This window comes from Anomaloglossus baeobatrachus, chromosome 5 (genome assembly GCF_048569485.1).
Source record: "Anomaloglossus baeobatrachus isolate aAnoBae1 chromosome 5, aAnoBae1.hap1, whole genome shotgun sequence".
In the NCBI taxonomy this organism is placed as follows: Eukaryota; Metazoa; Chordata; class Amphibia; order Anura; family Aromobatidae; genus Anomaloglossus; species Anomaloglossus baeobatrachus.
In genome coordinates, this window is record NC_134357.1 from 402,381,777 (window position 1) to 402,407,307 (window position 25,531).

A 25,531-nucleotide genomic window follows, 5' to 3' on the forward strand; every position below is an offset into this window, starting at 1 on the left:
CATTGGGGACGGGACCCGAACTAGCTCTCCTCAGCGGCAGCTGTGTCCAGAGATTTGTTTTACCAGTTGTCGGAGTGAGTACCAAAGTGACCACCCTTGCACCAAACGGCATTCCCCTCCAAGCACGTCCCGAGGTATTCCCCCTACCCGTGGAGGCTTCTAACACCTGGCTGCCCCATTCCATCATCCCCGGTTACTCCCAACTGCAGTGGTGGTACTCCTAATTACCATATACCACGAGTGGCGTCACGAACTCTAGAAAATCCCTTGTAAATAACCCCCTTCATTTGAGTGGCCACACGATCCCCGGGTCCGGAGACCCTCGAGCCAGTAAGAACCCGGATCCGAACAGCTCGGCTGCTGGCACGGCGGCGGCACACCCTCAAATTCCTGGCGTCACGAACAGGATACAGGATACAAGCAGGACCCACTCACCTGGGTGACTTGCGCCTTAGAAGTCGAAACCGCGAATCAAAAGTCCCGTTTCCCGCCAATTCCGCCATCTTCCGCCATATTTTGGCACCAAAACGCCATCTTCTCCACCAAAGTGCGCGAAGCAGAAGCCCCGCCCTTCATTCTGAGAGTGAGCCAGGAACCGGAAGTTCCCAGAGGGCCACGGCTCTAAAGTGAGTGGTGGGCGAAAACCAAGGGGGTGTGACGGCATGTAGCAGCGGAAGAGAAGCAGGAACGCAAGGACTCTGCCATAACATTCCTGGACTCCGCAGAGGAAAGATGGTGGCTGAGCAGAGCTGGTCACTGGAGCATGGTCACTGGAGCGTGCTGTTCCCGGGACCGCGACCTGGATCGAGGAGGAGACGGAACAGCTCTGTAGAAGGATGCGGACGCAGTTCCTATTCATCCTTTACCACTGGAGGGAAAAGATGAGGAGCCTGGCGGTGGCGGTGCGAGCTCATGAGATCAAAATCCCACGTGAAGAGAGGGTAAGCAGTTACCCAGTCCCAGTTGATTACCCTAATATGGCCGATGCGGCTGTGGGATCCAGACCGCCCGCGCTCTCGGCAAGCACTCCGCCGCCACCAACTCTGTCCTCGGCGGATGCCGAGCTGCCTATCTCCACCATGGCAGCGGAACCTTCAGCCCCCGTTTGTGAAGAATCAGCTGCAGCACCCCCGATTCTGTCACCCAACCAGGTCACAACAGCGGTCACCCCGACACTCGCCCGATCAGATTCAGTCACATCACTGGGCTCGTCCTTAGAGGCGGACTACCCGGACTCTGCAATCCCGGCTGCGGAGCAGTCGGGTTAATTGCCCACAATGGCGGAGGTGGAACCTGAAGAGCTACCGGTCCTGCCACCGCGCGGCAACCCAATGGCTGTTGAGGCCGCAAGAATACAGCTAAAATCCATGTCAGCAAGGGAGGTGAGGCCGGATGCTGATGCCCCCTACTGGGAACGACACCAGCAAAAGCTGCAACAGGAGATGACAACTACAGATGAGCCACAGCCCTAGAGTTCGAGTTCGGTTCGGTTCGTCGAACGGAGGCTCCGTTCGGTGAACGTTCGTCGAACGTTCGCTGAAACCCTTCGAACCCCATTGAAAACAATGGCAGGCAAACACGAACACATAAAAACACATTATACATGTACACATACAGTTAATAAACATTGCCATTACACTTACAGGTCCCCGCGACGCGTCCTGCACTCTGTTTCCCGCCGCTTTTCCTTCCGATAATCGCTGCGTCCTCTCGGTAACCAGCACTGATAATAGGACCTTCCGTGATGTCAAAATAGCATGTGACCAGTCACGTGTGTATTATCTCATTGGCTACAGACTGGTCACATGGCTAGATTTCATGCTAGGTTCTGTCAATGCATCTCTCCGGTATGCGGTGCTCCTTTGTGCATCTCCGTTTACCGGCGAGATGCTCTGGCACATGGTCGGCTTCCCCGTAACTGCATGCGGGCGCTCTTTACAGAGTCAGCCCACATGCAAGGACTGGCTGCCACAGCCGGTGATCTGCGGCACCGCGGGAACAACATGATCAGAGATTGCCGTTGCTATAGTAACGGTGGCAGCGGTGACGTCACTGCTTACAGCCCGCAGCCTCTGCTCACTCACTGAGTGATTAGACTGCACGGGAGCAGCAGCGTCATGAAATTCATGAAATAATTAAAAAAAGGGCTTCCCTATTTTTTTAGTTCCCAGCCGGGTACAAATAGGCAGCTGGGGGTTGGGGGCAGCCGTACCTGCCTGCTGTACCTGGCTAGCATACAAAAATATGGTGAAGCCCAAGTCATTTTTTGAGGGGGCAAAAAACTCCTGCATACAGTCCTGGATGGAGTATGCTGAGCCTTGTAGTTCTGCAGCTGCTGTCTGCTCTCCTGCACACACTAGTGAATGGAGCATGCTGAGACTTGTAGTTCTGCAGCTGCTGTCTGCTCTCCTGCATACACTAGTGAATTGAGCATGCTGAGCCGTATAGTTCTGCAGCTGCTGTCTGCTCTCCTCCATACAGACAGACAGCAGACAGCAGCTGCAGAACTACAAGGCTCAATATACTCCATCCAGGACTGTATGCAGGAGTTTTTTGCCCCCCCCCAAAAATTACGTGGGCTTCACCATGTTTTTGTATGCTAGCCTATTTGTACCCGGCTGGGAACCAAAAATATAGGGAAGCCCTTTTTTTTTAATTATTTCATAAATTTCATGAAATAATTAAAAAAAAAAATGACGTGGGCTTTGCCCAATTTTTGTGTCCAGCCAGGTACAACTAGGCAGCTGGGGATTGGAATCCGCAGCGCAGGGTGCTCAAACGTTCTGGGCACCCCTGCTGCGAATTGCAGTCCGCAGCCGCTCCAGAAAATGGCACTTTCATAAAAGCGCCATCTTCTGGCGCTGTATCCAACTCTTCCAGCTGTCCTGGTGACGGGTGGCTCGCTGGGTAATAATGGGGTTAGTGCTAGCTGTATATTATCAACTGGCCCTAAGCTGGAAATTCATGGTGTCACTCCAATATTAGACATGTCCACCATGAATTTCTAGTACAGATAAAAAAAAACACAACACACAGAAAAATATTTTTATTAGAAATAAAACACAACACAATTAGTGACTACATCTTTATTGAAATAAAGAACCCTCCTCCGCAGTAATCCTGGGTCAAGGGTCCTGCACCGTCCAATCCGGATCCAATATCATCTGATCGGTTTGCTGGAAGGCAAAGCGATCAGATGATGTGTCAGGTTCAAAGGCCTGAAACACATGACACAGCAGCTGATTGTATAAACAGCTTTTATACAATCAGCTGATGCATCAGTGCAAAAAAACCCCACAAAAACTACACACTTCTGTGTAGACTCCTGTCCCACAGCAGCAGCTGATAGTTTAGCCGGCCGGGCGGTAAAAAGCCGGCTTCACCGCTCGACTTATAGTGTCAGCTGATTCCGTCAGGTGACCGCATCAGCTGATCATCGCCAGGTCTGAGAGAGAGAGAAGAGAGAGAAAAGAGAGAGAAAAGAGAAGAGAGAGGGAGAGAGAAGAGAGAGAGAAAGGAGAGGAGAGAGAGAAGAGGAGGGAAGAGAGAGAGCAGAGAGAAGAGAGGGAGAAGAGGAGATAAGAGGAGAGAAGAGGAGAGAGAGATGAGAGAGAGATGAGAGAGAGGAGAGAGAGAAGAGAGAGAGGAGAGAGAAGAGAGAGAGAAGAGGAGAGAGAAGAGAGGAGAGAGAGAAGAGAGAGAGAAGAGAGAGGAGAGAGCAATGCAGCCTCATTCCGTGAACTGCTCCGATTTTAGAGGTGTGGCCCGCGGCTCACAGCTGAGGTCCGGCTCCTCCCCTCAGTGCATTATTAATTTAAATTATAATTATAAATAAATAATAATTATAATTTAAAATTAAAAATAAATTAAATTCTTTACCGGGGCAGCCGGGACTTAAATCATGAACTAATGCTTCCTGGGCAGTAGCTCTAACCATTGAGCCACTGCCTCTAATGAAAAACATAGGAAGATTTGGTCATCTTGACCTCTGCATTACAGAGTGAAGTCTCCGGTGACAACGCGGCTCACTTCAGGTGCTGCGTGGAGAGGACACAGAGCGCTGGTGTTCTATGGGGGCTCCCTGTCATTTTCATGTAGCAGAGCTGACAGCGTCGTGTGGATTACTTCGGACCTGAATTGTTGTTTGGGGATTAATAAAGAGGTAAATGAAGTGTTTTTTTGTCTTTTATTCCAAATAAAGGATTTTTCGTTGTGTGTGTTTATTTACTTTCACTTACAGGTTAATCATGGAAGGTATCTCGGGGAGACGCCTGCCATGATTAACCCCGTTATTACCCCTTTGCCACCGCACCAGGGCAATTCGGGATGAGCTGGGTAGAGTTCCGGGACTGTCGCATCTAATGGATGCAGCAATTCCGGTCGGCTGCCTGCTGATATTATTAGGGTGGTGGGCGCCCCATAACGTGGCACTCTCCATCCTGACAATACCAGCCTCCAGCCGTGTGGCTTTATCCTGGCTGGTATCAAAATTGGGGGGGACCGCTTTTTTTTTTTAATTATTTATTTATTTATTTTACTGCACTATATAGACTTACCCACCAGCGGCTGTGATTGGTTGCAGTGAGACAGCTGTCACTCATCGTGGGGGCGTATCTGACTGCAACCAATCATGGGCGCCGGTGGGCGGGGAAGGCACGGAATACCTGATTGAATAATGAAGCGACAGCCATTTTCAAAAGAGGAAAAGCCGCCGAAGATTTGTGACAGCCGTGCAGCGAGGAGCCCGTGATCGGTGAGTAGGAAAGAGAGAGAGATTGCTGGGTACACAGGACGCATGCAGATACGCAACGTGCGCACATACTTACTGTGAAAAGCCACACTTTTGGTGATCGAACCGTTCTCGAACGTAACTCGAACTGCCGAACTTTACGCAAATCGTTCGAGTTCGTCGAACAACTCGAACACCCCCCAAAATCACTGAAAACATGAAATTAGCGAACCATTCGATTCGAGCATCGCTCAACTCTAATGACAACACGAGACCGGCGACGACGGGAGCTTGCCGCCCGCAACTGAGAAGAGAAGAAGCAGGTGAGAAGTGCTGCTTCCCGAGTCCGAGGGCCACGGTGCCGTGGTCTTGTGGATCGTTTTGACCCCGTACAGGGATGGGGGTTCATCCGGGAGGCAGGCCTCACCGCTGGGGTGTTTGTGTCCCCTCGGAATGTGGCACAGTTCCTCCACAGGGGACACCCTGAGCAAAATCTAGATCCAGAAGATATGGTCACGTATACGCGGCATTGTGGAGAGCGGGGCTGGTACGCCCTAGATGTTAACAAACAAGTAATGATGGAAGAAGAGTTTATACCGGTGTCAGTGGTGTGTAGCCGCAAGGAAGCATGGTTACGGGACCCGGTCATCTAATGTCATTTGTAGAAGTGTAAACTGTTAGTGAATCTGTGTTTTCTTTTATTATTTTTCAAAGTTTATTATTTTTCATATAAAGTAAAGTCATAACAAAAAAATAAGAGTTTTAATCAACCATGTTTAAATCAATAGAGAAAGTCATCTGATTAAGAAAAATTAAATGGTGTAATGGTGTGTATAACAGGTGTAGGGACCCTTTTATTTGTATCTTGCACCTGTGTTTAGTAGTAAAAATGGACCATGGTCACGGGACTGGTTGTGACCAACACAGACTTGTGTCATTGTAAATAGTTGCACCTCCTGTGCCTACCAGAGTCGTCTATTTTACAACACCCGGGATCTTAACCTGGTCACGGACCCATGAATAGGTATACAGAGGGTCAGGTTGTTTGGGTGGCGGGTTGATGGGATCCGGGACATTGGGACTGGACTGTCGCAGGAAGAGGCTGCAACAGAGCAGGTTGAGCCTCCGCTACTAACATAACCGGTAGCACTCCATTGTTGATATGATGAATTCAAAAGTTACCTAACGTTTAAGTGAAAAGCCTCCCTAATGTGGGATGAAACCTGTAATAAAAATGTTTTTCTTTTTTCTATCTTTGCAGTTTTAAAAAAAAAAAAAATTTAAATAAACCTCTGATGTCCTGTAGCTCGAGGACGAGCTACGTTTAACCAAGGGGAAATGTGACTATTGGGTCGTCACAGGGTATTGCACAATCTGCCCTTCCGTGCAGTGTCCGCCTCCTTCTTGATTTTGGGTCTCTAACCATATGGTGTTGCCTACATCAGCTAATCAAATCCTAGATACACCCTACATCACACCCACCAAACACACCAGTGGACGGCTTGAGTGAAATAGAGTCGCCCACCTGGGGGGTTGGGGAGTGAAGGTGAGGAGTGTCAAGGAGTAGAGAGTCTGGTAGTGAAAGTGAGAGGAGTTCGGGAGCAGGGCTCATGGGAAACAATCTAGGTGGCAGACAGTGTTGTCTGGGCCTAGAGGAGTTGGACCCCTGGGCACAGGGGATCGTGGCAAGGGGCACAGATCTGTGGGGGAGGACAACCAGCGGGCCTTGCACCATCACCGGGTTGGGACTGGGACACGACGGGGTACGTAGACTCTAGGTCAGGGAGTAGCTTCAGGCAACCCGATAATTTACCCACAGAGAACAGAGCCTTCAAGATTCATTCTACAACCGCTCCAAAATCAGGGCATCAGCGCAACTAGGGGGATAGGACTTTCCAATCAAAAACGGTCCAGAAAATCCCAAGCGTGAGCCCTGACTGCAAGCGCTCACACTTAGCCATAGTGGGGAGCGGGACCCCTCAAGTTTCACACTACCGGGACCAAGAAAGAAGTAAACTTAGTGCCAGGAGGCAGGTTACGGATCACCAGGCAGCACCATTGGGGATGGGACCCAAACTAGCTCACCTCAGCGGCAGCGGTGTCCAGAGACTTGTTTTACCAGTTGTCGGTGTCTGCTTAATGGACTGAGTGAGTACCAAAGTGACCCCCCTTGCACTCAACGGCATTCTCCTCCAAGCACTAATTCCCGGGGTATTCCCCCTACCCGTGGAGGGTTCTAACACCTGGCTGCCCCATTCCATCATCCCCGGGTACTCCCAACTGCAGCAGTGGTACTCTTAATTACTACATACCATGGGTGGTGTCACGAACTCTATATATATCCCTTGTAAATAACCCCCTTCATTTGAGTGGCCGCATGACCCCCGGGTACGGAGACCCTCGAGCCACTAAGAACCCGGATTCGAGCAGCTCGGCTGCTGGCACGGGGGCGGCACATAGATATATACCAAGACATTCAAACCCTATATAACACCACTTACCCGACACCCCTTCTGTTGAGATCATCTTTCTCAGCAGCCAAATAAGATACAGCAACACTAGAAGTCTTCCAAGTATGAGTACCACTATATTTCACACTTACACACTAATCCCATCATTTTCACACAGTTCACAAAGACATTGGTATCTCTTCAGTTCTTGGATCAGACTAATGAAAAATAGCTCACCCTGAATGGAGGAACTACATTTTTAGCTTTCACTTTTTACTGGAGAATCCATGGTCAGTTAAGGTTTGGATGGTATAACATGGGTCTTGTTCCTGTTCGAGTGCCAAAAATTTCTGTGAGTATAATCCACTCTGTTCTATGCCTTTTGAAGTCCAAATATGTTTATGAGATCTTGGGAAATCAGAAAACACTATGAAGGTGCCGTTTTTTTTTTTATTTTGTATTAATAATAGTGATCATGAAATCAAGTATTTTTAATACAAAATAAAACTCACTTTTTATTAAGTTTTTATTTAATTCTAATGTTACTGAAGCACTGGGTGCTGCTATTTTGGATTTGCTGGGATTAATGACAGTTACTCACTTCCTTTATGGCAGCGGCCAGGGCATAGAAGACCGTGGTCGGGCTCCGACTCTGTACTGTAACATACAGAAGGCATCTGCTGTGACCTGGAGGTGTGACCTGGGCTGTCAAGATCACAGCAGAGGAAGGAGATCAGCACCATGATTGTGGAGTTCACAGCATATGCTGTCTGCTCCACTTTCCCTTGTCAACCGCCAAGATGTGTGAGTACAGGGCGCCGATTCTCCGCCCCTCCCCCGCTGTTACCGTCTCTAATGACACCCCGTTCCCCTGCTCTACCCAGTCCCGCTCTCCCCGCGCCGCTGCGGCATGCATGCAGCAGAGAATTGTGTGTTTGTGCATGAAGAGCTATGTGTGTGTGCATGCAGAGCATTGTGTTTGTGTGTGCGTGTCCATGCAGAGCATTGCGTATGTATGCAGCAGAGTATTGTGTGTGTTTTTGTGTGCATGCAGAGATATGTGTGTGTGCATGTAGAGATGTGTGTGTGCATGCAGAGCATTGTGTGTGTGTGTGTCTGTGTGCATGCAGACCATTGTGTGTGCATGTAGAGATATGTATGTGTGCATGCAGAGCATTGAGTGTGTGTGTGTGCGCATGTGCATGCAGACTATTGTGTGTGTGCATGCAGAGCATTGTGTGTATGTCCATGCATGCAGATCATTGTGTGTGCATGTAGCAGAGTATTGTGTGTGTGCATGCAAAGCATTGTGTGCGTGAATGTGGCAGAGCAATGCATGCATGCATGCAGAGCATTGCGTGTGTGCATGCAGAGCATTGCATGCAGGCGTGCATGCATGTGGTAGAGCATTGCGTGCTAGCGTTCATGCAGAGCATTACATGCGGGCATGCGTCCGTGCAGAGCATTGCATGCAGACATGCGTGCATGTAGAGCATTGCGTGCGTGCAGAGCATTGCGTGCGTCCGTGCAGAACATTGCGTGCAGGTTTGCGTGCATGTGGCAAAGCATTGCGTGCAAGCATGCATCCGTGTAGAGCATTGCGTGCAGGAGTGTGTGCAGAGCATTGAGTGCGTGCAGAGCATTGCATGCGTGCATGCAGAGCATTGCGTGCGTGCATGCAGAGCATTGCGTGCGTGCAGAGCATTGCATTTGTGCAGAGAATTGCGTGCATGTGGCAGAGCATTGCTGTCCCCATGCTGCTACATACAAACACTGGCTCCGCCTCCCTCTTGCTGCTTGGTCACACACACAGTATATACACACTGTACACACAGTATATAGTATATACACACACTGGCTCCTCTACCCTCATGCTGCTCGGTCACACAGACAGTATATACACAGAGTACACACAGTATATATTATATACACACACTGGCTCCGCTGCCTCATGCTGGGTGCTCGGTCACACACAGTATATACACACCGTACACACACACTGTGTGCGTACGTGTAGCAGAGCATTGCGGGCGTGTATGTGGCAGAACATTATGGATGGGCGTGCATGCGGCAGAGCATTGCTGGATCGGGGCGTGCAGAGCGCTATGTGAAGAGCACTATGCAGCTGTCCTTGGTGACACTTTAGACATTTGTGGTCACCAACAAAATGGCTCTGAAATGTGTCCCTAAACTTCATCTTCCCTTATCCTTTGGAAACACACAGATTGGGAGGGGGGGGGGGCTGTGACATCACACACAGGAGACGAGATCCTGCCCACTTTTACTGCAGCTGTAATGTGAGCTAGTTCTACAGTAGGATTTCTGTAGGATTTCAGCAGCTGCTCCCCCTAGTGTTTACGAGTGGAAGATATCAAACTTTTAATTTCCTTTCATATTTTGCACGATTAAAAACAAATAAGAATATTTAAGCAAAACATTAATACTTTACATTTTTTCAGTTATTGAGTTTTTTTTTTTTTGGACGACACCTTTCCTTTAACATAGTGTGCTAAGAAGGATTTCTGGTTTATTAATGCATAGCTCGTATTTAAATAGTGTAACAAACAAAGAAATGTAAAACTTCTCTGCCCCACAGTGTTATTTGATCACTAAGGTGAAGAGAAGTTATGAGACAACAGGAATATCCCAGGAACAAACTGGAATATATTCTCTCACAATTATTTCCCATTCCAGGCAGCTGCTTGCGCAGACAATGATTCTTGAAGTATTCCTGAGCATATGCAGTGATTTGCATGACTGAATCATGCCTGTTTTTAATGCAATGTTGCCTGAATGGCCATAGTTTATGAGCATCCAAGAATGACTGTCGGACTTGTCCCTTGTGCACATGGATTTCTCCAGAATTTCTGAATTGTTTGATGATATTATTGTCAAACAGACATTTGCATAAACTTATCCATCTGTCATAGTGGCATTGGACTCAAATTGCAGATTCTGATACTCTGCCTGATGGTTTTTCTGATGTCTGGGATCAACACAGACAGACTCTGGCATCGACCTGCTGTGTGCTGATTCATGGGCATACCAGCAAGCGTTAATCTCTGGTAGTTTGTTTGCTCCTTTAATCATATGTTAGGGGTACTTTGCACGTTGCGACATCACTACTGCGATATTGTTGGGGTCAAATTGAAAGTGATGCACATCCGGTGCCTGTAACGACATCGCAACGTGTAAAGCCTAGATGCGTAAACAATCGCAAAAGCGTCGAAAATCAGTGATCTGTGTAGCGTCGGACATTTTCATAATGTCGCACCAATAGGAGATACGATGTTGTTCCTCGTTCCTGCGGCAGCACACATCGCTGTGTGTGAAGCTGCAGAAGCGAGGAACATCTCCTTACCTGCCTCCAGCGGCTGTGCGGAAGAAAGGAGGTGGGCGGGATGTTTACGTCCTGCTCATCTCCGCCCCTCCGCTTCTATTGGCCGCCTGCTGTGTGATGTCGCTGTGACGCCGCACGACCCGCCCCCTTAGGAAGGAGGCGGGTCGCTGGCCAGAGCGACGTCGCAGGGCAGATAAGTGCGTGTGAAGCTGCCGTAGCGATAATGTTTGCTACGGCAGCTATCACAAGATATCGCATGTGCGACGGGGCGGGTTCTATCGCGCTCGGCATCGCTAGCCGATGCTAGCGATGTCGCAGCGTGCAAAGTACCCCTTAAAGTCACCAATGACCTACTAACCGCCAAAGCCAAATGACACTACTCTGTCCTCCTCATCCTGGACCTGTCCTCTGCCTTTGACACAGTAGACCACTCCCTCCTACTACAGAGTCTCTCGTCTCTGGGCATCACAGACTTGGCGCTATCTTGGATCTCCTCGTATCTAACCGACCAAACTTTCAGCGTCTCCTACTCTCACACCACTTCCTCATTTCGCTCCTATCTGTCAGTGTCCCTCAAGGTTCAGTTCTTGGACCACTGCTGTTCTCCATCTACACCTTCGGCCTGGGACAGCTCATAGAGTCCCATGGCTTTCAGTATCACCTCTACGCTGATGATACGCAGATCTACCTCTCTGGACCTGACATCACCTCCTTACTAACCAGAATCCCACAATGTCTGTCTGCTATTTCATCCTTTTTCTATGCTCGATTTCTAAAACTGAACATGGACAAAAAACAGAATTCATTATCTTTTCTCCTCCTCACTCAATCCTGACCTATCCATCAAAGTCAATGGATGCTCACTCTCCCCAGTCCCACATGCTTGCTGCCTGGCAGAAACTCTAGACTCTGCTTTTTCTTTCAAAAATATTGCCCAGATTTGTACATTCCTTTCCCAAAAAGCGGCAAAAACCCTAGTACATGCCCTTATTATCTCTTGCCTGTATTATTGCAACCTCCTGCTCTGTGCCCCCCTTCTAACATTCTTGCACCCCTACAATCAATTCTAAAGTATGTCATCCGACTAACCAACCTGTCTTCCCGCTACTCCCCGACCTCTCCTTTCTGCCAATCTCTTCACTGGCTTACCATTGCCCAATGACTACAGTTCAAAACCCTAACCATGACCTACAAAGCCATCCACAACCTGTCTTTTCCTTAACCTCTATAACCTCGTCACCCGGTACTTACCCGCACGTAACCTGCGATCCTCACAAGATCTCCTTCTCTACTCCACTCTCATCTCCTCTTCCCACCACCACATTCAAGATTTCTCCAGTGCATCCCCCATACTCTGGAATTCTCTGCCACAACATATCAGATTCTCGCCTACCTTGATAAGCTTCAGAAGGAACCTGAATATTCACCTCTTCCGACAAGCCTTCAACCTGTCGTAACCCTCAGTTCACTATAGCACCGCACGACTATCTCTACCCTCACCTACTGTATCCTCACCCATCCCTTGTAGACTGAGTTCTCGCGGGCGGGGTCCTCTCCCCTCCTGTACCAATCACCTATGATTAAGGACTTGTTTTTATTATTGTCTGAAACGCGTAAGGTGCCCTTATGCGTGTTCTCTTAAGTTTTGGATCCGTTCGATTTTAAATATCTAATAAATTTTGATATTTTAATGAACTGGATTGTGGTGTTGGGTCCACTCCCCACTCCTTCTTAACTATGTACCAGTCTGTGCCTTGTTTTGTTTATGATCATTGTACTTGTCCCTACTATGTATACCCCTCTTCACATGTAAAGCACCATAGAATAAATGGCGCTATAATAATAAATAATAATAATAACAACAATAATGTTGTGGGGAGACCTATCACATCTGCTCCCCTCATATTTATACTGTTGGCATCCTTGTACCCATGCCAATTATAGTTTATTCTGTGTTGATCTGTGTGGTGTTGTCTAAGACTCTCTCTAGTGAAAGTTGTGTTTAGTGATGCTTCTGCCTGGTTTGGTTGTGGAGTGTACCCCTGTTGTTTTGCACTTCCTTTCTGCTCTTGTTTTACTTCTGAATATCTTATTGTTGTAGCGCTGGTGTTCCTGCACCCCTCCCTCTCCTCCCCGCAGGGAAGCGCACTAAAGGTGGTGTCACACACAGCGACGACGACAACGACGTCGCTGCTACGTCACCATTTTTTGTGACGTTGCAGCGACGTCCCGTCGCTGTCGCTGTGTGTGACATCCAGCAACGAGCTGGCCCCTGCTGTGAGGTCGTTGCTCGTTGCTGAATGTCCTGCTTCATTTTTTCGTCGTCGCTCTCCCGCTGTGAAGCACACATCGCTGTGTTTGACAGCGAGAGAGCGACGAAATGAAGCGAGCAGGGAGCAGGAGCCGGCGTCTGTCAGCTGCGGAAAGCTGTAACCACTGTAAACATTGGGTAACCAAGGGAAGACCTTTCCCTGGTTACCCGATATTTACCTTCGTTACCAGCCTCCGCCGCTCTTGCTGCTAGTGCCGGCTCCTGCTCTGTGCACATGTAGCTGCAGTACGCATTGGGTAATTAACCCTATGTGTACTGTAGCTAGGAGAGCAAGGAGCCAGCGCTAAGCAGTGTGCGCGGCTCCCTGCTCTCTGCACTGTGACATGTAGCTGCAGTACACATCGGGTTAATTAACCCGATGTGTACTGTAGCTAGGAGAGCAAGGAGCCAGCGCAGTGTGCGCGGCTCCCTGCTCTCTGCACATGTAGCGACGTTATGATCGCTGCTGCGTCGCTGTGTTTGACAGCTAAGCAGCGATCATAACAGCGACTTACAAGGTCGCTGCTACGTCACAGAAAATGGTGACGTAACAGCGACGTCGTTGTCGCTGTCGTTTAGTATGACCCCAGCTTTACTCACCACCGCGGCCGGCTCTCACCACGCTATCTGGTGTCTCTACGGTCCTCCACATGGGTGCTTCCCCTTCCCAGGGCTTGTGCGCACTGCATAGGTTCTCCTGGAGTGCTCATAGGGCTTCTCTTAAAGAGCCAGGGTGTCATTCCCTGGTAGTGCCTTTTAGCCTATTGCTGAGAGGCACTGGGTATTTAAGACACTCTCCCACTAGGGGAGGTGCCTGATCCATGTGTTCAGTTAGTTAGTGGTTTTGTTCCCTAGCCAGTTAGTTGTCAGGTCCCTTTGTCCGTCTTGTCCTGCTTGTGCCTGGTTCCTGTCTGCCCTGCCCTGTTGGTACCTGAAAGACTCTTTCTCTCTAACATGCGATTTTTATACAGTCATGTGACTTAATGGAAAATTACCCCTCCAATTGTTTTTCTTAGTACCCTTTATTTTCAAGCCTTTTGTTAACACTTTCATAAGATTTTGAGATGTGTTGCTGTCATCTAATTCAAAATCGCTTTTTGTTTTTTAACATCCAACTTTCAACATCTGAAATGTGTTCTATGTTCTTTTATGAATAAAATATCACTATAAGAAATCAAATCATTGCATTCTTTTGTTTTACAAGTATTGGCATTGTACAATTTGTGAAATTTGGAAACCTTCTATAGAGAAAAATACCATGACTGACTTATCAAATACAAACTTTTTTCTTTCTCAGGATGTCCGACTGAGTGGGATGGTGTTAATTGTTGGAATGCAGCTTCATTAGGAGAGACTGCAACTGTCTATTGTCCTGAAAGTCTTCAGATATTTCTGAAGACAAAAGGTAGGTGGTCCATTTCTTGCCTAAATTCAATTATCATTGTTCTCTTGTCTGTTTTTCATTCCTGGTTTCACATTTTTCTAACTTATGGTACTATATACAAGACCTGGGGACAATCACACATCCAATGCTGGAGCTCCTGTACATGAAGTCCTAAGAATGTGGTTTTTTTGTGTTGTTTTTTTTAAATAGTGTAAAATGTTGTAATTAAGAGCTTAGGCTCTTATGTTGACTTATTTTTCTTCCTATGGGAACAAATTCACCCCATAGTTCCATTTATCAAATGTAATTGCAATAAAATCTAAGTAAATGCATTATGAGTGTTGATTGTACAAAATAGAGATTACAAGTAGCAATGTACACTAATGAGCAAAAGGGTAATAATGTTTTGAACTTTTGACTTTCAGGCTCCATATCTCACCATCCACTACAGCTTTGAGCATGAGACTACCTTCATTTTATAGACAATCATCTTGGCTATCTCATACATAAATTGACATACAACTATTTAGAATATAATTAAATATGTAAATTCTTGTCATGTCATTGCATTGTTACTGTTTTGCTCCAGGTGGTTTAAAAATATTTTTGTTCCTGTATACTACAAATTACAACCTGTTCTCACATTCCCTAATAGCTCAATGTATTACTAGGTTGATTCTCAAGCAAAAGGTTATTAGTTTGAATCGAGGAGCCATGAAGAAGACTTCTCAAGGACAGTTAAGAGCACCATCCAACTCATAAATATCAGTCTCTCTGCCAAGAAAATTGACAAACTGCATCATGTGAGTCCCATGACAGTTGTTGGAAGAATACTAAATGAAGACCATTCGTTAATTCAAAAGTCAAGAGGTGGATGTCCAGGCAAAATATCGTAGTCAACAAGTCGGCTCATCAGAAGGGCTATCAGTTCTTGCACGACAAACACAACAGTGAAGTCTCGTATACTCCATAATAGTGGATTGGCCCCCACAGTCTCCAGACCTCAACCCAATTGATCACTTGTGGGTAGAGTTGAAGTAAAAGCTGTATACATACCCAAGTGAGTCGACCAGTATGCACCAACATTGGGACCGTGTAGAAGAGACTTGGGATCAGATTTTGTTCTAGACATGCTTGCTCAATCTGATCGAGGCAGTGCCCAGAATGATTCAGGCAGTGTTGAAAATCAAAGGTGGTTTTACAAAATACTAACAGAATAATAAAAATTACAATTTTGATTTTTAGGAGCAAAACAGTAACAATGCTTTGATATGACAAGAATCTGCATAACTAATCATATGCTAAATAGTTGCAACTTAAATTTATGTATAAAATAAAGGTAGTCTAACTTTTAAAGCTGTAGTGAATGGTAAGATCTGAAATCTGAAAGTTAAAAGTTCAAAACATTGTTACGCTTATGCAGAAGTAGAAAAATTTGGTGATTTGTGACTTGTCAGAACATTTTCTATTCCTGATCTAAATTCTAACCTAGTTTAGAATTCTTCAACCCAATGTACCAAATTTACTGTCCTATTCCTTCTTCAAACATTACTTTCTTGGATTCATGTATAAATTGTAAGGTTGCAGCCGGACAAGTTCTGGATGGAGTGTATGTATGACCGAAGTGCCTAGCCTCGGTGATGTGAATCTCGGAAAGCAGACTCCAGTAGAGATACTGCTGAAAAGTTTTTTCTTCTAATGGTCCCGGATTTTCCGGGAGCAGCTGAAGGATCTGAGTGGGATCTGTTGCTGCGTTACTTCCCTTTCCAGGTCTTGGAATGGCTTAAAAGATCTGAGTGGGATCTGTTGCTGCGTTACTTCCCTTTCCAGGTCTTGGAATGGCTTATTTAATTCAGTTCAGCAGTGCTTCCTCAGATGTGGTCTGTATGTGAAAGTGGTTATACTGGTCAATCTTTGCCAGAGGTATGCTAAGTTTGGATTTAACTTTGCCCACTCTGTTAATCCGTATCTGCTCTATGGACTGTTTTGTTTATTTTTTACGTTTGGGCCAGAAAAGTCTGTTTTTTGCTTATTTGCTGAAAGTTTATGAACTATAATAAATGTTCCTCTTTTCCATAAAGACTTTGTGCTTGCATGTGCCACTGCCAGAAAGCGAGAATCCCTAGAGTATGAATAAAAAGAATGGAAAAAGGGTAATACTAAGGGTCATGATGTTAAGTCATGATTTTTTCTTTCCACGGGTACTTAATTGCGATGACCCTCGTAAAGTAGTCTGTGACGCTAGTCACTACGCGGACAATTTGTGAGGCAGATACCATTAAAGCATGTCAAGATTTCTGGGGATAGACAGAGGTATAGTCATGTCATGGTTTGTAGTCAGAATACATGTAGTATAGCGGATCAGAGCAAAGGCACAAGATAAATGGAAGGTCAGGTGAGGTCCAAGGTCTGGCAGCAAAATATAAAAAAAACAGAGCGCAGATATACTAGGCCAAGAAGCACCACTGAGCAGAATGCTACAACTGGTACTGTTCTGGGATTAACTGCTCAGTTAAATAGCTCGGCAATCACAGAAACAGAACACCTAAAGAAACCAAGCACCTCCCGGTATCAGATTGGATGAAAAAGCTGTCACCTACCAAACTTGACAGCTCAGCAAACTCTGATTCCATAGTAGAGCAAAGAGTCAATCATTGCGTCCATGATGCCCTGAGAGAAGGAATCAGGACAGTACCTCTTTTTCTAGGGAGTTCACTGGACTCTCAAGTTTCCCAGGAAGGCCCCGACCAAACGATCGGTCTTCACAGAATGAGCTGGAACCCAGGATCTCTCCTTAGGTCCGTAACCCTTCCAATGAACCAAATATTGGAGAGAATTTCTGACTCCAAGAATCCACGATCCTCTGCACCTCGTACTCTAAACCCCCATCAACAGACACAGGAGAAGGTGAAGACAAGGGTGACAACACTGAAGGGACGAATTTGTTTAACAGGGATCTGTGAGAAACATTAAAGGTATGAAGAGGCTGGGGGAGTTTAAATCTAAAGCCAACCGGATTGACCACCTCCAGAATCTCATTCAGGCCAATAATTTTAGTACCAAACTTCGTTGCTGGCACCTTCAGTTTAATATTTTGGAAGATAATCAAACCTTATTTCCTACTTTGAAGACAGGGCCTGCCAAATAGAGTTGAGCGCGGTTCGTGGTTCGTGGTTCTCCAGTTCTAGGCTCGAGTGATTTTGGGGCATGTTCTAGATCGAACTAGAACTCGAGCTTTTTGCAAAAGCTCGATAGTTCTAGAAACGTTCGAGAACGGTTCTAGCAGCCAAAAAACAGCTAAATCATAGCTTGGTTTCTGCTGTAATAGTGTAAGTCACTCTGTGAATCAAACTATTATCACATTTCAGTGTATAGTGTGCGTGAACAGCGCCTTCAGATCACTGCTGTTTCTATAATGGCGATCGCCATTTTTTTTTTTTTTTCCTTGTCTTCCTTCCCTAAGCGCGCGCGTCTTGTGGGGCGGGCCAGCATGTCAGCCAATCACAGACACACACACAGCTAAGTGGACTTTGAGCCAGAGAAGCAACGGCATGTGTGATAGGATCTGCATGTCACATGTCCCTGCATTATAAAACCGGACATTTTCTTCACGAACGCCATTATCTGCCTTCTGCGTCTTTGGTGTCAGACATCAGTGTCGCAGCTCCGTCCTCCTGAGTCCTATAGCCGATACAGCTGTATGCGCTGCATACACAGCGTTAGACAGCTTAGGGAGAGCACTTTCTAGCAGTCCTTTTAAGGGCTCAAAGCGGCAGGGTCAGAGAGCCATAGGTGACAGGTCCTGCAAACAGCAACAGCGTCTGTGTAGCCCAGGTCAGGGATTTCCTCCCTGCATTTCACCATTAGGAGGGAATAGAAAGGCAGGCTTCCATTCCTCTACCCATACCCACAATCCTGCCACTGTACCCTCTTTTCCTCTGCACACTCCAACTCATTCTAACTAAGCCATTATACTAGCAAACACTCAGTGTACCTAGTGGCATCCTATCTGTGGCTATTGGACTTTGCTATAGTCCCACTAGTGCAAAGACATTTGCAGAGCACGTCTGCCTGCATTGCACACTACAACTTTTTTAAACTAAGCAATTTTACTAGCAAACACTCAGTGTACCTAGTGGCATCCTATACGTGGCTATTGGACTTTGCTATAGTCCCACTAGTGCAAAGACATTTGCAGAGCACATCTGCCTGCATTGCACACTCCAACTTTTTTAAACTAAGCAATTTTACTAGCAAACACTCAGTGTACCTAGTGGCATCCTAAAAGTGGCTATTGGACTTTGCTATAGTCCCACTAGTGCAAAGACATTAGCAGAGCACATCTGCCTGCATTGCACACTCCAACTTTTTTAAACTAAGCAATTTTACTAGCAAACACTCAGTGTACCTAGTGGCATCCTAAACGTGGCTATTGGACTTTGCTATAGTCCCACTAGTGCAAAGACATTTGCAGAGCACGTCTGCCTGCATTGCACACTACAACTCATTGTTACTAAGCCATTATACTAGCAAACACTCAGTGTACCTAGTGGCATCCTAAACGTGGCTATTGGACTTTGCTATAGTCCCACTAGTGCAAAGACATTTGCAGAGCACGTCTGCCTGCATTGCACACTACAACTCATTGTTACTAAGCCATTATACTAGCAAACACTCAGTGTACCTAGTTGCATCCTATACGTGGCTATTGTACTTTTGTCAATTCACAGTATTGGAACGTTATTTGCAGCACGTCTGCCTGCATTGCACACTCTAACTTTTTTAAACTCAGCCATTATACTAGCAAACACACAGTGTACCTAGTTGTATCGTAAACGTGGCTTTTGTACTTTTGTCTATTCACAGTATTGGAACGTTATTTGCAGCATGTCTGCCTGCATTGCACACTCTAACTTTTTTAAACTCAGCCATTATACTAGCAAACACACATGACTTAGGAAAGTCTGACTGTCGGCCCTATCTTACCGTACTGACCCAAACCAGCTATCCACCTTTTACCGCCTCTCAACCAAAATAAGACACAGACTGCGTGACGTTGGATGTAAAAGGCCACAGCAGCCTCGTTTATTATCACCAAAATAATCAATAACATTTTATTCATAAATATAGTAATAACTCCATAAAACATCAACCACAAGCAAAGGAGGGGGGGTAAGTGAAGAGTCCCGTTGTACATGATTGCAACACCAGCTCCACCATGTGCCCTCAGCCGCACCACACCGGCTCGAGGACACCCAGCCGAGTGTTGCTCCACCATGTGCCCTCAGCCGCACCACACCGGCTCGAGGACACCCAGCACATTAACATGCCCTGCTGTGACCCAGCACAGCAGGGTCCCACGTTAACATGTCCCGCTGTGACCGAGCACAGCAGGGACCCACCAACTATACCATTGCACCACCAGGGGTAACCCGCTCCTGCACTGGGTTCCCCCCCGCTCTTTGTGCAATCCACCGACTTCAAATACCCCCCTCCTTTCCGCCGACTTCTCCGACAAGGTCAATCCTCTTCGTCTCTCCATGTCGATCTCCAGAATTCTTGAAAATGGGCGGGTGGGCGGGACAATTCCGGACGTCTTCCAGGTAGCGAATGACCTCCCACCACATATTTTGCCCTATATATACTCACTTACCACTGACAACACGCTGACCAATTACATGGCCCCACAGCCCTTATAACTCCACCTCCCACTTTTCCCGCACAAAATGCCCTACACCTTAACCCCTTGCTAACCCTCCGGCCTAGCATCCCTCCTCAGTCATGTTGCCCTCCCTTGAGCCCCTTCAGGGCAGGCGTCCGGGCTTTTCTGTGTACCTAGTTGTATCCTAAACGTGGCTTTTGTACTTTTGTCTATTCACAGTATTGGAACGTTATTTGCAGCACGTCTGCCTGCATTGCACACTCTAACTTTTTTAAACTCAGCCATTATACTAGCAAACACTCACTGTACCTAGTTGTATCCTAAACGTGGCTATTGGACTTTTGTCAATTCACAGTATTGGAACGTTATTTGCAGCACGTCTGCCTGCATTGCACACTCTAACTTTTTTAAACTCAGCCATTATACTAGCAAACACTCACTGTACCTAGTTGTATCCTAAACGTGGCTATTGTACTTTTGTCAATTCACAGTATTGGAACGTTATTTGCAGCACGTCTGCCTGCATTGCACACTCTAACTTTTTTAAACTCAGCCATTATACTAGCAAACACACAGTGTACCTAGTTGTATCCTAAACGTGGCTTTTGTACTTTTGTCTATTCACAGTATTGGAACGTTATTTGCAGCACGTCTGCCTGCATTGCACACTCTAACTTTTTTAAACTCAGCCATTATACTAGCAAACACTCACTGTACCTAGTTGTATCCTAAACGTGGCTATTGGACTTTTGTCAATTCACAGTATTGGAACGTTATTTGCAGCACGTCTGCCTGCATTGCACACTCAAACTTTTTTAAACTCAGCCATTATACTAGCAAACACACAGTGTACCTAGTTGTATCCTAAACGTGGCTATTGTACTTTTGTCTATTCACACTACTGCAAATCTATGTGCAGCACGTCTGCATGACAACCTCGTGCTCTGTTTTTAATAAGCTATAATGATAGCACAAAATACTGCCATTTTGTGGCATCATAGAACTGGCTGTTGTATTCCATTAGTGCCCCACTGGTGACAAGCTATTTCTAGCACCTCTACATCACACCCTCATGCACATTTTGCTACGCTAATGTTATAGCAAACTCATGGAATTCATTGCTGCATTTCATAATTCGGAGGGATAGAAAGTCAGGCTTCCTTTAGCTTTTCCTTCTGTTCATAGACAGCATCTCCAAGACAAATTTCCCCTCCACGTCTAAGTGTGGAGAGGCAGCAAGTGCGCATGCGTGTGCCGATGTACCCCAGCTGCAGCATAATTACAGTGTTTCGCCTAGTGAGTATGCTCAGCCTGACTGTGCCATTCCTGACGCTAAGTCTTCATTTCGGGATACAGCGCATGCTCCCACACTAAGTGTGAAAAGCCTCTTTGCACAGGTGCTTGCATTCCGTGCCGGGTCTAAGTCCTGTTTTGTGCCTAGACACCATGCTAAAGCTGATAGTCTTTTTTCAGAGACTGTATTTCATGCTACTGAGCATGCTCAGGCACTTCCTGCATCAGAGACTAGGTCCGGTAATGAACTCTTTGGCCCTGGCCCTGATGTGGGGGTCCCATATAGACCACAGGGCATCAGGTGTCCTCCCAAATGGCTTGCAGAGGCCCACACCTATGACTTGTCATCGCATTATTGATGGTCAGACGATGACTGGTGAGGTGTTTGGGTCATGGCAGCCATGAGGTCATCATTGAAGTTGCGTTTCCAAATAGGACGCTAGTTATGCCACTCATGACGTGTCACTCTACTTTTGTCTATAGGAGGTGCATTGTGGTTCACCATGGTTTGGGGCGGACCCAGGTTATCAAAGGGGCTGGAGCCAACAAGGAGGTGCACAGTCTTCTATTATGCTCCGAAAGAGCACACCTCCATGTGTTGAACCCATTGCGGCTTTAGGCCAGAGGTAGGCAGGGATAGGGTGGTGGATGCAGGCCACCACCACAGTTGGTAACGCAGAACGGTTAAGACCAGCTCCTGTCCTAACAGTCCTGCTTGTGCAGCCCAGTGGCATTAACAGGCCTGCTGCTGCTGATGCGCCTGCTGTCCACAGGTGTGGCCCCTACGCACACGGTCAGCGTACTCAATGGCCCCTGTGTTGTTAACAGGGAGTTCCTGGGCTGGGTGGGCATGTGGACCCTGTGACGCTAACAGGGCTCACAGTCTCCAGATCCGAATGGCGTCTAACTCGGTTCAGGCTACTATTAGTTTCATAGCCACACAGCTCTGTATCCTCCACCAAACCTTCCAGTTGCCAACCTCTCCTTTTCCAACTGGGAGCACGGTGGACACTGACTGCTGATGGGGATATATACCTTTCTCTTTCTTTTCTTATTAATTTTCGTTATATAGCGGTCACAGATTATATACCACTTTATCCAAATCTGCCAGTCCCACTGTAACAGATGTTGTTTCTTCAGCAAATGTTACAGTTGCTTAACCACCAAATCCACGGACCAAAATTTTTTTCCCCTTTCCAACACACCTGTTCCCCTTTCCAACAGCATCTGTCCTTTTCCAACTCATTTTGGGATATGACCAAAAGTGCAACTGTGCAGGGACACCGTACTCAACGCCATCTCAGCACAGCAGCCATCCCTCGGTCCCTCCGATGTGGACAAGTAAAAGACCATTTCCTCCTATCCATGACAAAGCGTTGAGATTCACTCTGTGCAGCACTGGTGTTTAGTGGAAAAGTAGATCTAAGATTGCGTACCACATTCTGCAGATACTCCTGTATACGTGCGTCTATTTCTATGGCAGGAATTAGTTCGGCAAATTTTGTCTTGTACCGGGGATCTAACAGTGTGGCAACCCAGTATTCTGGATTACTTTGAATTCGTACAATCCGAGGGTCATGTTGTAGGTAGTGCAGCAAGAATCCGCTCATGTGTCTTGTGCATCCAGGAGGACCAAGTCCTTGGTGTGTTGGTGGCAGAGAGGTGAGAATCGTGCATACTTCCTCTGTCCTCTACCCACAACCTCGCACAACCGAAATGTGAGCAAGCTCTCACTCATCTGCTGAGTCTTCCATGCCGATCGCCAGTTCGTCCTCCATTTCTTCATGGGCTCCTGCACTTTCATCAACACTTTTTGCTGATACTATGCGCCCTTGTTAATCCCTCTCCCTCACCATGACTGCCGCATAGGTGCCGCTGACCATCTGGACCTCGTAGATCTTGTTATCCCTTCCGCATATGACTCCTCCTGTACTTCCTCCCCTTCCTCTTGTCCCAACACCTGACTCTGAATAATAATTACAGTGTGCTCCATCATGTAGATGACCAGAATTGTCACCCTGAGAATGACATTGCCAGTGCTAAACATCTTCGTCGACATTTCAAAACTGTGTAGCAGGGTGCATAGGTCCTTGATCTGACACCACTCCAGCAGCGTGATCTGCACCACCTCTGGATCAAGTTATCCCAGGCTATATGTCTTACCGTATTTCAGCAGGGCTCTGCGGTGCTGCCACACACGCTGCAACATGTGCAGATTCCAATTCCTGCGTGTCGGAACATCGCATTTCCGGCGTTTAACTGCCAGACCCTAAGACTTCCGGAGTGATGAAAGTTGTTGAGCTGCTGTGTGCGCACGATGGAAGTGAGCACATAGTGAGCGTGCCCGCTGCACAAGTCCATGTAGGCCGTGATGGTGTTTTAAAAATTGCTGGAGAATTCGGTTCAACACGTGAGCCATACAAGGCACGTGTGTCACATTGCCCTGACGATGGCCCACAGCCAGGTTTGCATCATTGCCGCACACGGCTGTTAAGTCACCAACGTAGTCCGCTCCGTCAATTTGTACTCCGGTTGCCAGGTGACAACGTGTTCCTTTCATGAATAGTGCTGATGATGGGAGAGTAGTCGATGCCAGCGGCGCAGGTGGACGCAGGTTATGCTCACCCACTGGGCTGCATTACCTTGACAGATGCAGAATCTCTGGCTGAATGTAGCTGGTGGGTATCTCACAGATGAAATACCATCATTCAGCTACAACCAATGGGAAGACACCACACCCTTTTTTATGCCCATCCTGTCTGCAGACCACTTCCAGACATAGCTATGAACCTCTGGTTAATTTTACCCCCAGTTCAGTTTTATGATTTTGTGTGCTTGTTACCTGACTACTTTTCCTGCTTGCTGTTTATGTACCTTGTTGGCCGATCCGCATTTCACCTCTGCTTGTTTTCTGATTAAGTCCTGGCCGTCCCATTCTGTTCCTGTTCCTCAATTAATGTTTTGACCCTGCCTGACTACTATTCTCTGGAATAGCGGTGTGACTCACATTTCCCATACATTTCAAAGTAAAACTTTGACTGCCTGATGGCACTGAGCTCTGCTGCCAGCATAGTAAGGAGGTGTGTGGTAGTCCTTGTGCGCAGTTGCAAGGAAGGGTGGCCTGACCACACAGGGTTTGCGCCAAGGTAGAGGACCCACACGAGGTTGAAGAGGCAGAAGCAGTGTATTAACTTCTACATACAGAACAAGGATTGAAACAACTCGTGGGGACGGCAAGACTTGTACAGCAGACCCTTCTCCATCTCTCACCATAGTTTGCCAGTGCCCAGTCAGTGACATGTAATGACCCTGTCTATGCTTACTGGTCCAAGTATCTGTGTTGAAATGCACCCTGTCGCACACAGATTTTCTCAAGGAAGTGGTGATGATGTTGTGTGCGACATGCTGGTGTAGCGCGGGCATGCTTTTCTTGGAGAAGCAGTGGTGATTGGGCATGTGGTACTGGGGCACAGACATAAGGTCTGTAAAATCCTGTGTGTCCACTACGCGTAAAGGCAGCATTTCGGTAGCCAACAGCTTACAGAGGGATAGAGTCAACCACTTAGCTTTGTCATGGGTCGCAGTAAGTGGCCTTTTATTTGACCACATCTGAGGGACAGAGATCTGGCTGCTGTCTGTAGACGGTGTTGAGTAGGGTGTCCCTGGAAAAATGCAGGTTTGTGAGAAAAGTGCAGGCGGAGACATGATGTTGCCTTCATCTTGCCTTCAGATCTGTTCATCTTGTATCATTTTTAAAAAACACAGCAAGCAAGGGTTACTCCAAGCGGAGTCTACCTTTTTTCCCAAAATTGGGCACACAGACACCCCATCAGTGGCAGCACTTGTGCCCTAGTTGCAAACAGGATGTTTTGATTTGCATCAAGCACATTCCAAATCCACAAGCATTTACTCTCCCCAGGATGACACAGGGGTAGTAAATTCCTTCTGGATCCATGACTTGTTCATTTTGATGAACGTCAGTCTGTCCACATTGTCACTGGACAGACGCGTGCGCTTATCTGTCAGCACACACCCAGCAGCACTGAAGACACGTTCAGAGACAACGCTGGCAGCTGGACACGACAAAATCTCCAAGGCGTAACTGGAGAGCTCTGTCAATTTTTCTAGATTTGAAGCCCAAAAGGAGCAAGGCTCCATTTGCAAAGTCATTGCATCGATGTTCATTTGGAGATACTCCTGTATCATCCTCTCCATCCGTTGACTATGTGTCAGACTTGTTGTCTCTGGTGGCCTTGCAAAGGAGGGTCTAAAAAAATTATGAAAAGATTCCATAAAATTGCTGTTACCAGCACCAGATACGGTCCTACTGGTACGGGTAGACTGTTGAAGATGACGAGGCCG

General features: G+C 46.9%; 1 protein-coding gene across 3 annotated transcripts in view; it reads left to right on the top strand.

Annotated features, from left to right (window-relative positions):
• Window positions 1–25,531, top strand: part of LOC142310214 (vasoactive intestinal polypeptide receptor 1-like) — a 281,055-nt gene that overhangs the window by 57,423 nt on the left and 198,101 nt on the right. For all 3 annotated transcript variants that reach the window (XM_075347700.1, XM_075347701.1, XM_075347702.1), the window contains exon 3: window positions 14,128–14,235. In XM_075347700.1, coding sequence (XP_075203815.1) covers window positions 14,128–14,235 — 108 coding nt within the window. The remainder of the gene's footprint in view (window positions 1–14,127; window positions 14,236–25,531) is intronic.